Source organism: Apus apus, chromosome 3 (genome assembly GCF_020740795.1).
Source record: "Apus apus isolate bApuApu2 chromosome 3, bApuApu2.pri.cur, whole genome shotgun sequence".
Lineage (NCBI taxonomy): Eukaryota > Metazoa > Chordata > Aves > Apodiformes > Apodidae > Apus > Apus apus.
The window spans coordinates 38,494,802-38,515,123 of NC_067284.1; the positions used below are offsets into that span (position 1 = coordinate 38,494,802).

The 20,322-nt window shown below is 40.6% G+C and overlaps 1 protein-coding gene across 4 annotated transcripts in view; it reads right to left on the reverse strand.

Annotated features, from left to right (window-relative positions):
* Positions 1-20,322, reverse strand: part of LOC127383404 (tumor protein D53 homolog) — a 145,007-nt gene that overhangs the window by 109,738 nt on the left and 14,947 nt on the right. For all 4 annotated transcript variants that reach the window (XR_007889186.1, XR_007889185.1, XM_051616299.1 and 1 more), the window contains exon 2: positions 935-1,168. Coding sequence is in view for 2 of the 4 variants with exons in the window: in XM_051616299.1 (XP_051472259.1) it covers positions 935-1,168 (234 nt within the window). In the remaining 2 variants the exon portion in view is untranslated. The remainder of the gene's footprint in view (positions 1-934; positions 1,169-20,322) is intronic.

Consider the following 20,322-nt stretch of genomic DNA (forward strand, 5'->3'; position numbering starts at 1 on the left):
TATACATAAAAAGCTCATAACTGAAGAGTTAGATTTACCAAGATTTCAACTCAACTGAATACTGAATCTTCTACCTTTTAATTTCCATACCAGGCTGGATCTTATGCTGTGTAATTAGGGCTATCTAAACAGTCATCTAAACTCCTACTGAGGAAAACTGGTTTGTCCAGGAAAGGCCAGCTCAATCATGAAATTAACCACAACAAATCTAATAACCGGATAGAAAAATAACAACAGAGCATGATGCTGCAGACTGAACCTTTATGTTCTGGAACTGTGATGGACCTTCAGGAGCAAAAAGCTTCTTTAATCTGTCAGCTCTTGCTTTTAATTTTTGTTTGAAATCACAGTATAAGAAAGTCTTCTACTAAAAGGAAAAAAAAAAACACTTTTACAGCATTCCTGTTTCTCAAGTTTCCTGTATTGTGACTGATAAGACAACAGTAATGTCTAATCTTTGGTAAGGGACTGAAGAAATCACAACCAAGAAGCAGAACAGACAAAGGGCTGTTCTAAGGAAGGAGTAAGCCAACAGCTAAATACTGTAAATGCGCAGAATTCTTTGTTGAGAGCTTCCGAGAAAACTTACCTTTGCTGGAGTTGTGTGTCTAAAACTATAATTTGTAGTGACAATTTCCCCTCCCCAGTCTTTTCTGATTGTGACCGTATTATTTGCATGTCAGAAAGAAAGCACTCTTTAAATTGTGTCAGGACAAAATTACGCTGCCTGCCAAAGAAATAAGGACTTAAGTTCAATTGTTTGAACTATTAGAAATCAATTAGGTAGTTGATAAAAGATGTACTACAGATTCATATTCCTAATCACAGCTTGCACACAGCTCCAGTGATGACAGAATGCTCATTTAATGCCTACCAAATGCTGTCCTACTTTTGTGGTGCTGTCTAAACCCAGGGCCCTGGCAAGTATGCTCACTTTGTATTTGTTCTCCAATTTGGCAGGGGTCGGAATGTGGCCTCTCCTCCGGAAGGTTGTAAAGTGCTTGCACTGAGGGCATGGCTTGGTGCTGGAGTCAATGCGGCTGAGTTCCAGGAAATATTTATACTTGATGATGTCGTCGTGGGGCAGGTTATAGAGGACAGTTGTTTCATCCAGGTGTTCACTGCACTCTGTGATCGGGCATTTTATATCCACTTGTCCCAGCTGCACCTGCATATGAAAAAACCCAGAAGAGCTGTATGACCTTTTGTTTGGAACAGGTAAGCAAGCATTTACAAATTTTCTGAGGAAATTAAATTTCAAGTACTGTAACAATTCACAGACTATCCAGTTCATCATCTTAAAATTATTTTGACTTAGTCCAAGCACACTGCACCTTTTCCAAAGAGTATTCTCAATTTCAAACAGAAAGCCTAATTAGCTGTATGACAACTGCAATTATTAAATGTATAATCTCAGTGTATGTACAATGTCTATGTACTCCATTAAACCAAAACATGAGTCCTAACTAGCAGCTCCCATCCAGCATTCCATGCTTTGTGTGTAACGCTCAGCAGTCCAGTATCACAGCTCATACTGGCTGTGAGAAAGCAGGCAGTGGAAAACATTTGTATACTGTTTCAGTGCAAAATGTGCTGGGGATCACCGCACAAGAGAAATTAAAGTCAATTTAGGGTCATAGAATCTAGCAGCTCTGACTCAGAGCTAGCCTCGAGCTGGTTCCTGCTCAGCAAGACTAGTGCCTCTGCAGTCTGCTTCCAAGAAGCTCCTTACATGCCACACTGCATATGCAGAAAGCACTACCTGAGCTTGGGACTGACCAAGCTAATACATTTTCCCAGAACTTGAGGTTCAGAAACAACCCCCCAAAAATAAAAGATCCTTTTAAAAAACAAAAATAACTAAAAAGACAACCAAAACAAAAACATGCACAGAAGCAAGATCAAATTTAATAGGGCTCAAACTTTTTGATCTAATGAGCCCTGAAGGTCCCAAGCTGATCCATATGCTCAGATATTCACAACGTGTTTCCAGAGCTCCTGGATCTGACAACAGCACTGGACCCAGGTCTGCACCCTTCACGCCTGGCAGGCTTTCATAGCTCAGACTCTGTGCCAAAAAAGCAGATCCTACTTGGCCTGGGAGCAGCAGAGTTGCATTGCCTTGGCCCTGAGCCTAAGTTAATAAACCCTGCTGAATCCTGAGAGTCTGCACAGACCCAGCTTGAGCATGTTTGTGTCTGCCTCAAGTAATCTTGAATGAGTGTTGACTGCACAAGTGGAAATGACCACCAGCCTAATTCCTTCCTTAGTATCTCCCTGCAGAGGAAAATGGGGTGTAATAGTGTAACCAGCACGACTTTTTAGGAATTACTGCTTCAATGTTGGCAAGTTTGATTTCCCTAGACCGTTTTTTTCTTTAAAATGCTCAATCTTGCTCAATCTGCCAAACAATACGCTAAATACGTCTGGAACACCTCAGATTTGGATACAGACCTTGCTGCTGCCCAGTGGTATCAGAAAACATATCAGAAACCCCATTAATGCAGTATTTAAACTAAGAAGGAAGGGAAAAAAATGAACCAACACAACCCTGTCAGTGCTGCCTCAGTGACGGAGCCATATGGGCTCTAACTGAATGACAAATAATTTAGTCAGGCACCAGAGGATTAAAAGAGTCATAACAAAATGGTATCAAACCAAAGGCTCATACTGATTAAAAAAAAAATCCCTATTGCACTACCTTTATTATCTCAGCTATGTAGCTAAACTCAAACAGAACAAAGAGGTTAGGTACACATTAGAGGGAAAAGCAGAGTGAGGATGGCAGCAGCCTGTCCCACACCAGAGCAGGGCAGAGAAGATCTCAGCAAGCAATCACTGCTGCAGTGCCATGCACAGCCTCAGCTCAAGGTGCAGGTAGATCTGCCTGTGATACAGAGAAGAGGCAGTTTCCCAGCAATACATCCTTCTTAAGAGGGAACTTACCCAAATTCCATTTCCACCTCTAAAAGGCGAACAGAGCTCTACCACATGCAAACAAGGCTAGGCTGAACAGCCTGGATTTTACATGGACCAGTGTAAGTACAGGAGGAGTATGTACTCTAATTAGGGGGAAAAAAAAAAGCACCAAACCCCAGAAGCTACATGCTGGTAAATGTCCACATTTTATACTTGTAGGACACTAATTCACCCGTAGCAGCATGTGAAAATTGAACTAGAGCACGTGACATTACTAGAGTTGCTCTTCTCAGAAGAATCACCCAGTACATCATGGAGCTGTGCTTAAAAAGCAGATGGTGATCAATCCAACACTAGAGCACTCAAACATACTAAAGAAGGAAAACAATTCGTTACAGAAATATAAAATGCTATTGCACTACTGCAAGGATTACTATCAGCTTCTGTTTAAAGTGTAGGTACAACATTTTTAAAACAAATAGCCAAATTAATCCCATCTATTGGCTATCTCAGGGCTGTTTTTTTTAAGCACTAGGGGAAAGAATAAAAGAGGCAAGCCCTTTTGCTAAGAATAAACTAAGCTACAATGAAGTTAGACTTCACAGTGAGAAGAGACATTGTATCTGGCATCTATGCTAGTATTTAAGAAGCAATGCTTATATTAAATGCTAGTTAGAACAAATGTGCATTAATAAAATGAAGGAATACAAAGCTGAAAACTTCCTAGATTTCATGCCCCCACAGAATATTATTAATATATGTAGGAGTCAAATGTGGTTTCACTGTTTATTTAGAAAATATGTTTTACACCCACTTTTAGTAAATAATTTTTATCCTCTGTAATAGTTTCAGCCTTCCAAGCTTGGCAAGGATTGATCCTTTTCCTGTGTTTTGAATGGGACTGAAGTGAACAGAGCTGGTTTGCTTATTAGCAGTAACTTCAATGGGGCCTTGTCTTACCAAAACAGTCCATCTTTGTTTGTGCACTAGCATCAGCAATTGATGTAAGCACAGCTTTAGAGGTAGCCTGTCAGGCTACCTACTTCTACAGACCCAGAAGGTGCTATGCAATGGGAAAGAAAAAATCTCAACAACATGGGTAAAAATAACTTGGTTTATTATTTTCCTTCATTTTTTTTTTAAAGCAATTTTGAAGATTCTTATCCTTTATTATCAGCCATCACAACGTCAAACTCCTGAGCTTTAAGAAGTCTTTGAATTTCAAAATACCACTGTGTATTAAGAGCTCTTGGTATACACAACAGCATGGTGTATTTTCACAGCATGAGGAACGACTCAAGATATGTCAAACAACAGCTGAGCCTCAGTACACTGTTAAATGTCAGGCAGCATACAGTTCTTGCACCCAGCTGTGTTTCACACTTCTCTAACTCATCTCAGGAGAGGCTAGCTCTGCTTACAATTCATAAGGAGAAAGAGGGTATCATGACTCTCATTCTACAGAAAGGTAACATTTAAACTATCAGTAGGGCAATACATACCTTCCCCATAATTCCTGATATTTTATTTGAAAATATTTGGGGGGGCAGGTGGGTAGACGGGACCCAGACTCTACTCTGATACACTTAATGCCCCAAAATGGAGTGAGATACCAGCAAGAGAAAACAGAAATAGATGGCATGGTTCTTTAAATAAAAAAAAATTATTTCCACCCCCCCCCCCAAGATTTCTTTTAAAGGAAACCTTTGTTAGCTACACAGAAAGCAAAGTTCAAACTACACTGGAAGCACTGTGTATACCTGTCATTTAGCCTGATCCAAGCTGGATGTAACACAGCATGTCCATGCTGTACTTGGGCAGCTGTATTACAGCTATATCCCTTAAAGAAGGGACCATTCTACTTTAAAATAGACACAAATGAACATTTTCTAACTGAAAATTTAGTATTAGTTCATATTCTAAGTAATCCAGTAAATTGTTCTTACTTCTCACCTATTAATTCTAAAAGCAAAGCGAACAGTACCATGTCTAATCTGCACGTCTGCAGATAAATCCAATTGCTACCTGTGAAATCTGAGTTTGTTTTCCTAAAATAAAATAAAATGTGGCAAATACTTAAAGGCCTCACCAGGATTCCAAACTCCACAGTGGTTGGTGCTACCCAAATCCAAGTAGACACAATTCAAAAAGTGGAAGGTGAAGAGAGCAAACTTTTAGTAAGCATTTTGCACCTGCCTTTAAGGTCATGGTTCCATGATTGTTTCTGTGGTTTAAGTACTAATATCAGCAGCCCCAATCCCCTACCTCTGATTTGTGTCAATGATATCCTGGCATTCTCCATTCAACTCCTTTTACCAAAACCAAATCCTGTGAAACATTCTCTTTTTTCAGTCCATCTATCCTTCTTACTATCAAATGGTACAAATCCTCAGTGCTGCAATACAAGCAAGAACAAACAGCTAGAACTAACAATAACTAGATGTGGTGGTTCCTGCTCCATGTGACGTTCAGAAAGAGAGTTGCTTGGGCCCAAACACTGCAAGCATGAGCTGACACCAACTCTTTGTTAATGAGATTTGCAAAGCCACTGTCCATTGAATTTGAAAAGTCCTGGCAGTCTGACAAAGTTCCCACTGACTGGAAAAGAGGAAAAATAACCCCCATTTTCTAAAAGGGAAAAAAGGAAGACCTGCAGAACTACAGACCAGTCAGTCTCACCTCTGCTCCCAGCAAGATGATGGAGCAGATCCTCCGGAAGGCTCTGCTCAGGCACACGGAAAACAGAGGTGATTGGTGACAACCAACATTGCTTCACCAAGGGCAAATCATGCTTGACTAATTTGATGGCCTTCTACAATGTGGTGACAGCATTGGTGGACAAACGAAGAGCAATCAACATCATCTACCTGGACCTGTGCAAAGTGTTTGACACTTTGTCCTGCATTACATCCTGGTATCAAAACTGGAACAGTGTGGATTCAATAGATGGGACACTCCTTGGATAAGGAACTGGCTGTATGGTTGCACTCCAAGAGTTGTGATCAACGGCTCAACATCCAGATGGAGACCTGTGACAAGTGGTGTTCCTCAAGGGTCAGTACTCGGACCAGTGTTGTTCAGTATCTTTGTTGGCAACACGAACACTGGCACTAAGTCCACTCTCAGCGAGTTTGCTGACAACACTGTGTGGTGAGGCCGACACCCTGGAGGGAAGGGATGCCATCCAGAGTGACTTTGACAAGCTTGAGAAGTGGGTTTGTGCAAACTACATGAACTTCAACAAGGCCAAGTGCAAGGTTCCGCACTTGGGTCAGGGCAATCCCCAAACACTAATACAGGCTGGGTGAAAAAGGGATTAAAAACAATCTGTAGGAGAAGGACTTCGGGCTGATGGTGGATGAGAGGCTCAACATGAGACTGCAATGTGCACTTGCAGCCCAGAAAGCCAACCACGTCCTCGGCTACATCAAAAGCATAGCCAGCAGATCAAGGGAGGCAATTCTCCCCCTTTATTTAGGTCTCGTGAGACCCCACCTGGAGTAGCGTGTCCAATTCTAGAGGCCCCAACACAAGAAGAACAAGGAGCTCCTGGAGAGAGCCCAGAGGAGGGCCACAAAGATGATGAGAGGGGTGGAGCACCTCCCCGAAAAAGACAGGCTGAGAAAGTTGGGGTTGTTCAGCCCGGAGAAAGGAAGGCTCTTGGAAGACCACGTAGTAGCCTTCCAATATGTGAAGGAAGCCTACAGAAAAGCTGGGGAGGGACTGTTTACAAAGGCTTGTAGTGAGAGGACAATGGGTTAAAACTGGAAGAGGGGAGATTTAGGTTAGACATTAGGAGGAAATTTTTCACTATGAGGGTGGTGAGACACTGGAACAGGTTGCCCAGGGAAGCTGTGAAAGTCCCATCCCTGGAAGTGTTCAAGGGCAGGTTAGATGGGGCTCTGAGCAACCTGATGTAGTGGGAGGTGTCTGTGCCCATGCAGGGGAGTTAGATCTAGACAATCTTTAAAGTTTCTTCCAATCCAATCCTTTCTAGGATTCTATGAACTGCCACATTGTCAAGACTAAAAAAGGCACCAACAGAAGCCAAGTCTCAGGGCCTTCGATGAACACGTTAGGCACAAAGTCATTAAAACTGGAATAGGCCTCCAAGATCATCAAGTCCAACCATTGACCCAACACCACCATACCAAGTAAACCACATTCTAAAGTGCCATGTCTACACATTTTTTTAACACCTCCAGTGATGGTGACTCCACCACTTTCCTGGGCAGCCTGTTTCAATGCTTGATCCACTCTTTCAGTAAATAAGTTGTTCCTAATATCCAATCTAACCCTCCCCTGGTGCAACTTGAGGCCATCTCCTCTCGTCCTATCACTGGTTACTTGGGAGAAGAGGTTAACACCTGCCTCCCTACCACCTCCTTTCAAGTAGTTGTAGAGAGCAAGAAGGTCTCCCCTCAGCCTCCTCTTCTCCAGGCTGAACCACTCCAGTTCCCTTGGACTCTTTATAAAATTTGTGCTCTAGACCCTTCAGCAGCTTTGTTGCCCTTCTCTAAACACAGTCCAGCACCTCAATGGCCTCCTTACAGCGAGGGGCCCAAAACTGAACACAGTATTTGAGGTGATCATCCGCAAATCATCCTTCAGGATGGAAGGACACTCAAAAGCAAAGAGCCGGGAGGGAATCAGTGTACAAAACTATAATTCAGCCAGGACATCAAAAGTTTGACTTTTCTGTTCCAAAAGCGTGTCTTCTGAATGTTTTACAATGCATATTTGAATGCAGCAATAATTTAAATTCTCAAACCCCATCTAGTTTTCACAACCTCAGCCACAGTTGGGATTCCAGGTTCATCCATAACACTCTGAGAACAGCTTTAGGGAGTGCACTTACTCAAACCCACAATCTCCAGAGCACTGCAGGATGGTGCAGCCATAAACCAGCATGGGCCACAGCTGGCACCACCCGCGTGGATGGAGACCAGAGCAGCTTTAGTCCCAGAAACCAACCAAAACCTTAACTAGCAAAACTGGCCTCAGTAGCCTGGAGCAAAACCCTAAACCATGGTATCCGTTTCCTTTTCAAACTCATTATTTTTCCTCCACAGTCACATACATAACTTGCCTAAATAACTGTGAGGATAAACTAGCAATATAATCTTCAGAATACATCCAACCTCAACCAAAATCTTTTTCTTAAAGGCCTCTTCATTTGCTTTGTCATTTGACAACATGCTGGTGTAAAAACTCTACTCTTTTTCCGTTCCTTCCCCAAGACCAGGCATTACCAGCTCACGTGGACTTGATGTCAATGGGAACATTCAGCTTTTATTTGTCCTGTATGCATAGATATAGCATTTATAGAAAATTACTTATAAAAAACAAATTAACACAAATTCTCCTTCAAAAGATGCAAACAAGTAATTATAAATCTGCATGAGCTCACCCTTCACTCTTTCCTCTCCTGTGACTTCCTCTGGCACCAAGTAAATAAAAAAGGAAAAGAAGACTTCACCTCAGTAATGCATTTAGAAAAACCACGCAGTATTAAATCATATTTCTGCCTGCTAATGCTCAAATCTAGTGTGTGTCACAAGCAAGTATGGAATTTACACACTTTCTGCTCTGTTTTTTGAGCACCCAGGGTGAGTTGAAACCCACAGCATAAGCAACAGTTAGTACCACAGCCAAACAAAATTGGGACTTGTACGTCCCTCCATCTGCCCGCTAAGCTGTGACACTCTGACAGAGAGGTATGCTGGAGTTAGACCAAGAGATTGGCAGAAATCTTTCACAACCTCTGGGAGCCTTGGAGAATGCGAGATAGAGCAATCTTTCATCTGTTATCCTGGGACACTTGTGGAGGCAGACAGAGGGGGAAATCTCAGCAGCAGAAGGTAACCCAGGAGGAAGCACGGCAGAAACTGCCAACCTTGGAGGAACCTGACTCAAACCCATAGGTTCATAGCATTCTTTAAAAGGAACAAGGAAATGCATAAGAGCTTTCTTATTTTGTCCAGGTGTGTGTATTTCCAATGCTAGCTAAGTATGGGTGTGGTATTTCTCTATTCCTTAGAAGACTTGATTCACTTTTTACTAAAAGACCCAAAGATGCTCATGAAAAAAGACCACCTTTGAGGACAGCAGACTAAGCCAGGGACCTGCTCTTTTTGGGGTGGGAAAGAGAGGCAAATATATCCAAGCCCTGAAAGCAAGTTGCTTCTGCCTAGGAGCAGGATCAGAAGACCACACTAAAACCAAGCAGGTGTGGGAAGGGACTACAGAAACAAAGCAAAAGCTAGGAGACCATCCACATACCACAATAAGCTCAAATAACCTGGCCATCTCCAGAGTGAGCCCTCCTCACAGGGGCTTAGTAGTATCAGGGAATCCAAGCAGTAAAGACTGTTGCAAGGTAATGATTTGCTGGGCTTTCAGCATCAGAATAAAAACATTACATCCAAATAGCACAGAATCAAAACAAACCAGCTCCCACAGCTGATACCTGTAAAATAACTAGGATGAAAAATCAATCAGTTAACTCTTTAATCAACAGGCTTAAATTCAGAGAGAAGCCTGTTCTCCTACAGTCAGCTTAAGACTGGCTGACAGTGTCATCTCTGTTTTAACTTGTTATTAGCCAAGCCTAAACCAGGTCTATTCTGCCTATCTGAGTGAACTGGTTAGGAACACAAACTGCAGAGCTCAGGCTGACACACTGGGACAGCACCCCTCACTTTGAGCATGCAGGGACCTGACCTCACAAAAACAGCAAAGTCATGAGGTATTTACTGTAATTAATTTAACAGGAAACAGATCAGAAGGAAAACAACACAAACCAAACAAAACCCACACACCCAAAACCTCTTCTCCCTTTCCAAGAAAGAAGATTCAACCAAAGTGTTCTCAGTTACTTGAGGAGCAGGTAATTTTTATCTATAGGCTGGTCTCCTACTGGAGCAATGCTTAAAAAGGAATGTAGCTATTTCTTATGCACAAGAAAGTCCAGAACACAAACTCTGACATCCACTGGGTTGAGACTGGATTAACCCAGATTCAGATCAATTCCAATGGAATAATACTGTCAACTATAAACAATCATTAGTAACACAACCAAATCCTACCCCATGCATTTCTTCAACACAGACAAAAAGTTAGCACCCATAACAGCATTACAGGACAGTGGTCTCAGTCTTCATTGAGAATCATCTCTTGAGTCTTCAGGTGAAGCCAAGTAAAATACATTAACAACAGTGACAATTTATCCTGTAACTATTTCTGCTGAAAACAAGAGATCTCATTCTTCTGCTATTTAGGAGTCAGTGTCCCAGCCAGACACAAAAGCTGGAAAAGGCTCCTAAATTCACAGTTGCCAACCAGTGTTCCCTTTACAAATAAAATACAGCCCAAACCACAATATATTTGCACAAACTAATCTGTATTACTGAGCCTTTAATACAAGATTAGGCCATCAGATGGCTGCTGTTGTGTTTTACTGATGTACTTAAAGACACTTTTCAGTGTGCTTAATATTTTCCCGACCAGAAGTGGCATTTAGCATAAAACACAACTCTCACAGTCAAGGGAAGGAGGTAGGAGAGGTATGGTCCCAACCATCTCACTAGTCCATCCCAGAAGATGGCTACAAAACCTAACAGAGAGTTGCCATGGATGTAAGTCATTGACTTAAAAACAACAAGCAAAAAAAATTTTAACACACATCTCTCAACTATTCTCTTGACCATCCTGATCACCTGCATTCCCTGGTCCTTAGAAAAAAAGGACAACATTTTATAGCCATTTGTAAACTGCCCTGCTTGCTTTAAGATAACTACCTACAACTATTTAGTTTCCATGTCTTTGCTAGATCTGAGGTTGTAGTTGTTTTCTTGTGCATGCATTAATTGTCAATGTTTTGATTCCTGAGTATCAGACATGAAACCAAGTTGAACCCTCTGTACTTGATAAACCTCATATAGGAACAGCAGTTGCATAGGTGCAAGTAAAAGCAGAAGAAAGCCTGAAAAGTACTTTAACTGGCAGATGATGGTCATACCACGTTTCTAAGATTAAAATATCATAATTTGGCTTCTTCTACAAACAAGGTAACTTAAAGAAATCTGTTTATTCACTGAAATTGTTACAAAATAGCTAAAATTAAAATTTGAAATTTTTTTTTGGCACTGCCTTCCTGAAAAGAGACTTACGTCAGCATACCAGTACCTATCCACAATACACAAAGCTGCATTTGGTGAAAAGTCACTCTATGAGAGCCATGACAAAGTGAAAAAGTTGGTAACTTTTACATAGCTTAAGTGGTAAGAGGACTAGTGTGCATGCTGACACACTTTTAGGGATAAATACTTTCTGGGAAAGGCTAATGTAGAATGGATTTCCAAGTTTCTCCCCATATACCATGATCTGGACAAGCCCCAGATACTGTGCTAAAGCTCCAACTTCACATTACTTTGTGAAGTTAATTTTCATAATGCCTTTTAAGTTTAAATCACCTTTTAATACACATTTAATGCAATGATGGATACAGTCACAATAGGAAGCGAATATACAAAGTCAAGATGTGCAAACAGCACTGCCTTCTCCAAATTAACAGATTGAGGGAAAATCTTAAAACTATGGCTCTCACCAGTACTTGGAGAAGCAAAAGCAAAGAAAAAGTGCAACACCGGTAAAAGCAAAGTACAAATCAAACAGTTAAACTGTTACCTAAGATACCTCAGCAGAACACTATGGCACAAAAGAAAAATCCTCTTAATTAAGTTGAAAGAACAATTCAGCCCCAGCACTGATCCTAATCCAGTAGAAAGCTGCAGTGATCTCTAAACTGCGTATTAACAGCCAAACTATCAGAAATCATTCTTCCGCTGATCAAATTCTGGCTGTAATTTGGGTGCTGTTACCGATATCAGCTCAGTCTGGGACTCTGCGAAAACTTGGTCCCAACCCAACTGAGGCTGGAACGCAGCCTTCACCTGCACCATCAGAGAGTGTTTATTGATTGCTGCAGCCTTTGTTTGTCACAAGCAACTAGAACTTTTACAGTATCACAAAATCATTAGAAACAGCAAAACAAGAGAAGCAGACAACAGGTTTTACACAGGAAAAACAAGCCATAACTGTATTCAGAATACATTCTGCTTACCACTTTTTCACAAAGCAAAGCAAACATGAAGCAACCTCATTTAAATTCCTAAAGACAGCTCTATCAGCTGATTAGGCTGTTAAAATACTAATTTTCACATCAGGCTTGGTACAATAAAAGAAATAACAATTTCCCATTCTTTCAAAATACCTTTTACAAAAAATGAAAGCAAAAACCCCTAAATACTAATGCTTATTCATCTGTTTATACATGAAAATATATTATGATTATAGAATCACTAGGGTGGGAAGAGAACTTAAAAATAATCTAGATCCAAACCCCCTCCTTGGGCAGAGACACCTCCCACTAGACCAGGTTGCTCAAAGCCCCATCCAACCTGGCCTTGAACACTTCCAAGGAGGGGTAATCCACCAGCTTCCTTGTGCAACCTGTTCCAGTGTCTTACCACCCTCAAAGTGAAGAATTTCCTCCTAATATCTAATCTAAAACTCCTTTATTCAAGTTTTGTTCCATTAGTATGAATGGATTAAATTACTTAATAATTACTATTAATTATTAAATTTAATCCATTGCTATGCCAAGCCTATCCTGTATCGCTGGGAGTTTACCCCAACATTTCCAGTTACATGATGAAACACTTGCATAGGTTTGGGGTGCAGGTCCAGCAAGACCTCTCACATATCAACTGGTCCACGTACCCCTCCCCAGGTCTCAGACCCCTTTAGTCATTTCATCAGGTCACAGTCAGACAAGACTGCTGGTATCTCAGTGTGCACCCTGCCTAATGGCAGAAAAATCATAGAAGTCAATCTAGCTTCCCCTTCTCCATGTCTTGTGTTAGAGAGCCTTCCAAGGCTGCAAGGAGAGAAGCTTCAGCTGGTTAACACAGGAGACTGAAGTGGTTTTAAATAAGTTTTCCAATTGATTCAGTGGCCGAATTAATTCTCCCAGTTCACAACCATAGAGAAAAATGGGAAAAACACACAGCCAAGACTTGCTGAAGGCAGCTGGCCACCATCTTAGCTGTCATGTCAATCTACACCTTCAGATCATGTACCAGGTACTTCTCTTTTTAACTTTTTTTTACCTCTAGGAAGCTACAAGCCTGAAATATGCTCAGAAGCTCCTCTCAGTAAAAACACTTAAACGACAACTGTAATAGCAGGGTTGGAGAGCTGCACCTGACCCCTTCTCCACACAAGACTACACATCAGTGTTTTCCACACACATCCTAAAACTACTGTTCTTTAGAAAGCAGCATGTATTTTGGCATAGCTAGGTGATTATAACCTTTATGAGCACTAATGTATATTTTCGCATTCTGTACAAGTACTTAAAATGCTCAATGGTATTCTTCGAAATCCTTCACTGAACTTCAGGTCTGAATCAGGCATCTGCCCTGACACTCACCCTGGGGCCCTTCAGTTTCACACTTTCTGCTGCCTTGTTGGCACTATTTCTCCTCCCCTCCCAACTGTCTCTGTGGACAATATTATAGTCAGTGAAGTTCAAGCAAAGGGGGTAATTATGAAATAACTAGGCTTTCTAAGACAAAGAAATGCATTACTTGTAACAAAACAACTATGTTAATAGGTATCATCAGAAACTTCTGAACAAGAAGCAGGGAGGAACTCTAACAACTGTCACACATGCTACAAAACACTGCGAAGCAGCTAACCAGAATAAACAATGATTATAAGATATTCTACAAACAGGACACCTCATTATTCTGACATACTCTGCAAAGAATTTTTACTAAACACATTTTATCGTTCTGTTCCAGGAGTTAAGAAATCACCTCCAGAGACTCCAACTTAAAAACAGTTAAGGTGCAGGAAAAAAAAAGGCTACAGTTGGTGAAAAACACTGTAATTTCTGTAGATAATGCCTATTTGCTAAAAAAAAAAAAATTACTTCTAACTCGTGTAAGCCCACCTCCCCCCAGTAAAAAATTATCAAGGTTATTAATTATGAGGGTTTGTAAAGTGATTAACAGGTTGTTAGATACCTTGAAACATTAATTCAGCCAGCATTAAACTTTTGCAGGTTGCCACACAGAATACTTGAAGAAGCAGCTTTTTTCCTACCAGTAGGTATCACAATTTTTGAACCACCACCAGTAAGATCTGCAACTTGGGAACGAGCAGGTAGACTGGTGAAGTGAGGTGAAGGAGGTATCAAGTCAACTAAATCCATCTCCACTTCTGAAACCACAGACTCCAGTAGCAGTTGAATTCAATACTAGGTAAGGAAATTGTATTTTCATTAATTATTTCCAAAGACTGTATATAGTCCTCAGTGGGAGAGAAGTCCTGAAGCAGCACAGGAGGAGAAAGGAGTTGTTACAGAGAAAGCACGAGAGGGCTTATATACAAAGACACTCCTCTCTCCAACTCCAGATTTTTCAAGACCAAAAGGAAAGGATCAAAGAGACAAGAAAATATATAGAATGTTTGTTAGCAAGGAGATTAAAACCTTTAAAGAGTTACTGCTTTAGAATTTCATTGATATTTTCATTGAAATGGAAGCACATCAAATGATGTCATACACCACTGACATGTCTATCCAAATATGACCTCTCTTAAAATCCTAGTTTTGTTTCAGATTTTAATGGGATAAGAACTATTTTTTTTAATTTTCTTTTTTTTTTTTTAGTAAAATAACCCAACAATTCTTCTTCCAGAGCAAATACTTGTACTTAATAGTTGCTAATTGCAATCACCCTCTAAGCAATCATTGATGATCACTTGCAACCAATACAAACTTCTATAGAGGCCTTGCTAGCTGCAGTGATTTACATTGGAGAGGGGAAAGCTGTCACAGCTGCTCTAGATTGTTTGGAGAAAGACAAAAAGAATGGAAAACTCAGGGAAAAGAAAGAAGAGGCATCCACTTCAGCCTTTCCTAGGAAGTTCCTCCCTTTCCTACAAGTCACATCACCTCTCCTGCAGTTTTTCCCTGGAATATAATGTCCTCTTGCCCGATGTACAAGGAAAAAAAAAAAGTCTAGTCTTCAAAATTTTCTGAATCCACCAAAATTTCCCTCACTCCAATAACAAAGATACAGAGGCTGGCTACCCTCTGAACTGCTCCTTCTGCCTTGTACCTTCATCCAGGGAAGGCTCAGCATTGTAAAGTCTCCTTTTTATCTGTACTGAATAGCAGGAGCTGCTGCAGTAAACTGCTGTTACTGCTGCCCAGGAAACTGTTGCCTCAAAGCGCATAGACTTTCTGTGCAAAAGAAAGGCAGTAATATTTCTGAGGTTTTGGGAGCACATTCGTACACCAAGATATGTGGTGCGTTTGTTACGCACTTTTCACTCAACTGCTGTGTGCACTGAGGGAAATAGGTGGCATTCTGCTGCAGAACTAAGTTTTGAATTGTACTGAGATTCCTCTAAAAGAACCAAAATGTTGCAGGAGCACAAACATGGTTGTGTTAACATCCTAGTAAATTCAGCAATTTTGCAATTTCTGTCCACATGTGCCTGCTTTTGATTTACCACCACCACTCCAATATGCTACAGGTTTTTGAACTCAAAGTGGCATAAAAACTGAGATTTTCTGGCAGCAGCAGCAGGACAGAAAATAGTTTGACAGTCCACAATAAAGGGTTTTCCCTGATGGTTAACAGTACTTCCAGTACTTGTTAAAACAAGTCTCAGTACTCTCCTTGGTGGCAAGAGATCAGGCCCTGTGACTTTCTCACCTACTTATTCCCAACTGGATAGGGGAGGGACAGCAGAAAAATCCTTCCAGAGCTAAGTTCCTGGCACTCCTCCCTGCTCAGCATCACCAGTTGATGTTCTCCTGTGTCTCTGCAACTCCATTGCTTCCTACAAACACACAAGCTTACTAAACTTTTAGTACCAAATTAATGATACTAACATGAAGACAGCATCATTGAAATTCAGCAGTTAACTGAATGAAAGACACTCTTTCACTTGCCTCCCCCCCATACTCTTATGTATTCCCTACGTAAACTGAAGGTGATACAGTTGAAAGAGCTGAAAGAGCATATAAAACACTAATTTTTTTGGGTCAAGCTTCATATGGGAACAGCATGATTCACCTGAACAAGGGAAAAGAAACATCTTTTATCAAAGGCAAAATTAATCCTTTGTTGTATCCTGCTGCATAGGGTATCCTAACTATAAAGCCATTTTTAGTAACAGTCTCTGCAGACTACTTTCAACCTGTACTGGAAAGCACATTTAGTACAAATATTTTAATGAAAGTATGCTAAGAATTACAGAAGACTGACACGGAGTTTAAGTGGAATAGAAAAAGTGCATGAGTCTTCAAATGTACCAGTTCTTTTCCCAAATCATCAGTTGTATCTCATGCTTTCACATACAATGGTGTAAGTTTTGCACAATGAACCCCTTATACATAAGGAAGTCTGACAAAATTATATACATCAGGAAAAAAGTAAACTTTAGTAGAATTGGAAAGAAAACAAAGAAAACTTACACCAGTGCTAGTTTCCATACAGTATGCACATTTTGTGTGCTCAGTCTCCCAAGTACAAATGGTTATGCTTAATTTTAAGAACAAATTACAGTCCATTTGATTTCTCATTTGCAAAACTGTAATCAGTAAGAACGAACAGGTTAGCAAGTCTTTCACCTCATGGGAAGAATGATAAAATTGAGATCATAAAAGCAATTTGCAATGGGCATCCTCAGCTATTTCTGCACACCAAACCTCTAAAGAGAGTGATTTACTTCTCATTATAGCATATGAACACCTTGCAACTAAGAATGTCTTTTTTCCTAATGTCACCTTGATTTACCTCAAAGCATAGCTCCTAGTGACTGCATGCCAAAGGTGAGTTCACAAAATGAGTCACTGCAAGAAGTGGTCATTTGTGAGGAGTCTGGAAAAGGGAACTTGGCCAGAAATCACATTGGAAGGCTCTAATACTGCCAGGAAAAACACATAAGGCAGTTCTCCTACCTTAACTATTACATTGTTTTCTCTCATCTCACAGCTTCTAGACTCATGAAAGTTGTAATAATAGGCAGTCATTTTATGCTGGTCAGCCGCTAGAGAGACATTTGCCAGAAAAGATATCACCCTAGGCAGAGCAAATGCAGCCTCAGCTGCCCCAGCCAGCTGACACCCTGCCTCTCCCCTGCTTCTCACACCTCTCCTGGTCTCTGTGCCAGGTCTCCCCAGTCCAAATTGTTCTTAATCATCAACAAGCCAGTCCTGGTTAGCCTTCATCCTCCACATCAGAAGCATTACTGGATTGTTATTGGCATGGAGACTGTCCCATTCAATGAGATTCCCCTACCATCTCCACCCTGCCGTTCTTACTGCCTTTCAGTTCGCCCATCCCTTCTGGACAGCAGGAAAGGAACATATCCACACACCAAAAAAGTACCATGCTGCTCCAGGAGCCACCACAGGATATTACAGGGGTCTAAAACAGCCAGGATGGACAAAAAAGTGTATCTTGCTCAAGTCCCACAAGACTTGGACAGCTTGATGCTGCCAGAATTATTAGTGAGTTAAGTCATCCAATGAAAACTCTGCATGTTTATCTGCGTATTTTCACCATGTATCATTTGATTACCTGCATATAGCATTTGAAAACGTAAGAGACATCCTGCAATGCTGAGTGCCGCTCTCAGTCACCGACCTTTCATGAAATAACCTAAATGTGATACTTGATTTTTTTTATATATTTTTTTTCAATATACTGGCAGGAACAACAAAAGGGGGTTTCTCTGAAGTTCACTGAAGTATCAAAACTAATACTAGGATTTTCCCCACAGACTCAAGTGGGATGGAATATTGCCATTTGCAAGAACACATGAAAAATCTAGAAATCTGGGCTAGAATTACTCGACTGAAACAGCAGACAACAAACTGCAACTGTGATACACAGAAGATATCTTTACTCAAGAAAAAAACCCACCCAATTCACAAAGCATTTCAATTAGTTTCCTCCTTAGCTGTGACAACAGATAAACATTTTATGTTGAAAAATGGCTGATTCATGTCTTACATTGGACTAGACAAACTGCATGCATGCAGTATTAACTACTGTGCAATGGAAGTTATTTTAAGAGACTTGGAAAGTAAAAACCATTGAGCCACAAATTTGAATGCAGTACAGCAAAGAAAGCCTGGCCAGCCAGCAGGAACTGCTCAAGAGATCTAACCAGAAAAGGGAGATAGGGGCAAGAAAAAAACATTGAGGGAAAAGACCATGAGAAGAGGACTACTTTGCTTAACCACCACTAGGATGGGAACATCACAATTCTACCAGTATTCCAGGAGTATTACAACTTCCTGAGGTGTGTAAAATCAGAAGCAAACTAATATCAAGAGTCCAAACATAAAATTCCAAAAGGAAACATAAAAGATGAAAGGAAGCTGTGCGAAGTATATCTATTTCCTCTTTCATTGAATGATCTGTAATTTAACTTCAGTGTGAAAGCTTAGTTATCAACACAGATGTTTGCGCTGTTACAGTAGTCAAGTGTCATTCATTACAGTATTTACAGACTCAAGGACATTTCAGCAATTAGGTATTGCTTCCCCGAATTCAGAGTTTTCAAGCAAAACAGCATTTTTAGAGTTTTACAAGTTTGCAACTAGTTTCACATGAAACTATGCCAAAACGCACTTTTTCCCCCGAAGTTGAGGCAAAACTGATTTTTAAGGCAGTATAAACTGTAGTACAAGGAGGCACAATTCCAATGTTTGAATCAGTTAGTAACTGTGGTTACTAAGAGTGATTGGCTTCCCAAATTCTGTATTTTTCCAGTTTAAAAAAAAAAAAAGCTGGGAGCAATTTCTTGTTTGCTTGAGCTTGCAGCATGTAGGATTAGCACAATTAACGTATGTTGCACAAACCAAGACACAGTATATGCAGGTAACTTCTCAATATCCTAAATCCCCCAAAAAAACATTTCTAAGATATGAGTAAGTGGTCAAAGCAATACTATGCTAAATCAATTTCCTGCCACCATATGATGTGTTTCTAAATTGAGTAGTGACAGCTGCTCTTTTTAAAATAAAGCCCATTTTCTTTCTGGTCTCATTAGTGCAGCCCTACCTGCCCTGCCATATTAGTCACTTCCTGCACAAGCACTTGAACACCTACATGGAATCAAAACACCTCTTATTACATCCAACACAGTATACAGGTTTGACTGAAACATTAAAGCTGCAATTGAGCAAACCTGTCCCCTACGCCATCACATGTAAGGATGCCACCTGCAAAATGCTCTGGACAGGAACTCTATTGCTTCATTGAGAGACTAACTTCTTTTCCCAGTGCCCTCCCAACCCCAACCAAGTTATGTTCAAAGAGAAAGAGGACACAAAAAAAAAAAAAAGAAGGAAAAGTACACAAAGTCTTAATCTCCTGATTACCTCTTTTCCTCATTTCTAGAGCTTGAGAGACAAGTAAGAAAAGGGAGAACAAAATCAGTAATTTTTCTGCCACTTGAGGGGGGGGCTGTCTTCAAAAAACTTACAATGGTCAATGCAACAGTAAGATAATCTTCTGACACAGGCTTTTACGATTTTATACCTCTGATTTTCACAACTGCTCTACTTTACCACCACAAATATCTCCATAATAGAAGCACAAGGCTATCAAGTTCGAGTGTGCTGAAATCAGAATTGAGTAACAGAGTCACATAGGCTAGTACAGAAAAGAGATATATCCCAACTTCTCCAAGCCACACCTAACAATGCTTCCCATGACCCTGCAGTAAGCAGGGAATTAAAAAAAGAAAGCTGCAATTTCACTCCTGTGAACACAGTTCAGACTCCCTCCAGAGGTGTACAGACATAGCAAGGAATGGTGAAGAGCTTCTTAAGCCAGCCTCTAGCTGACATGTCATGAAAATTCAGTTTTGCCTTAAAGTCTTAGTTTAACATGACAAGAGTGATGCCACTACTGCAAAGCGTGCCCAGCTCTCAAAAACTGCTACATGGATCATACTTGCTTGAATCATCTGGACAGATAAAAGGACATAACATCTACAAAGATCCTCCTCCTGCAAGGACATATTTCTCTCCTGGTCAATTATACATTGTCAGGAAAAAAAAACAACAAAACCAACCCAAGACAAACACTCCAACAATGCAACAGAGGTAAGAGTCCACAGTTGAAATAACAATCCCTTCCCCCAAAGTCACACAGCATACAACAGATTTTAGATTTCTTTCAGGACAAAACTTTCACTTTCGTGGTACTGATGAATAATCCATAATGGGACCAAGATAGTATTAAGTCATATAAACATCTACCTTTTCAAAACACAACTGCAAAGACTGTAAGCAAACGGATC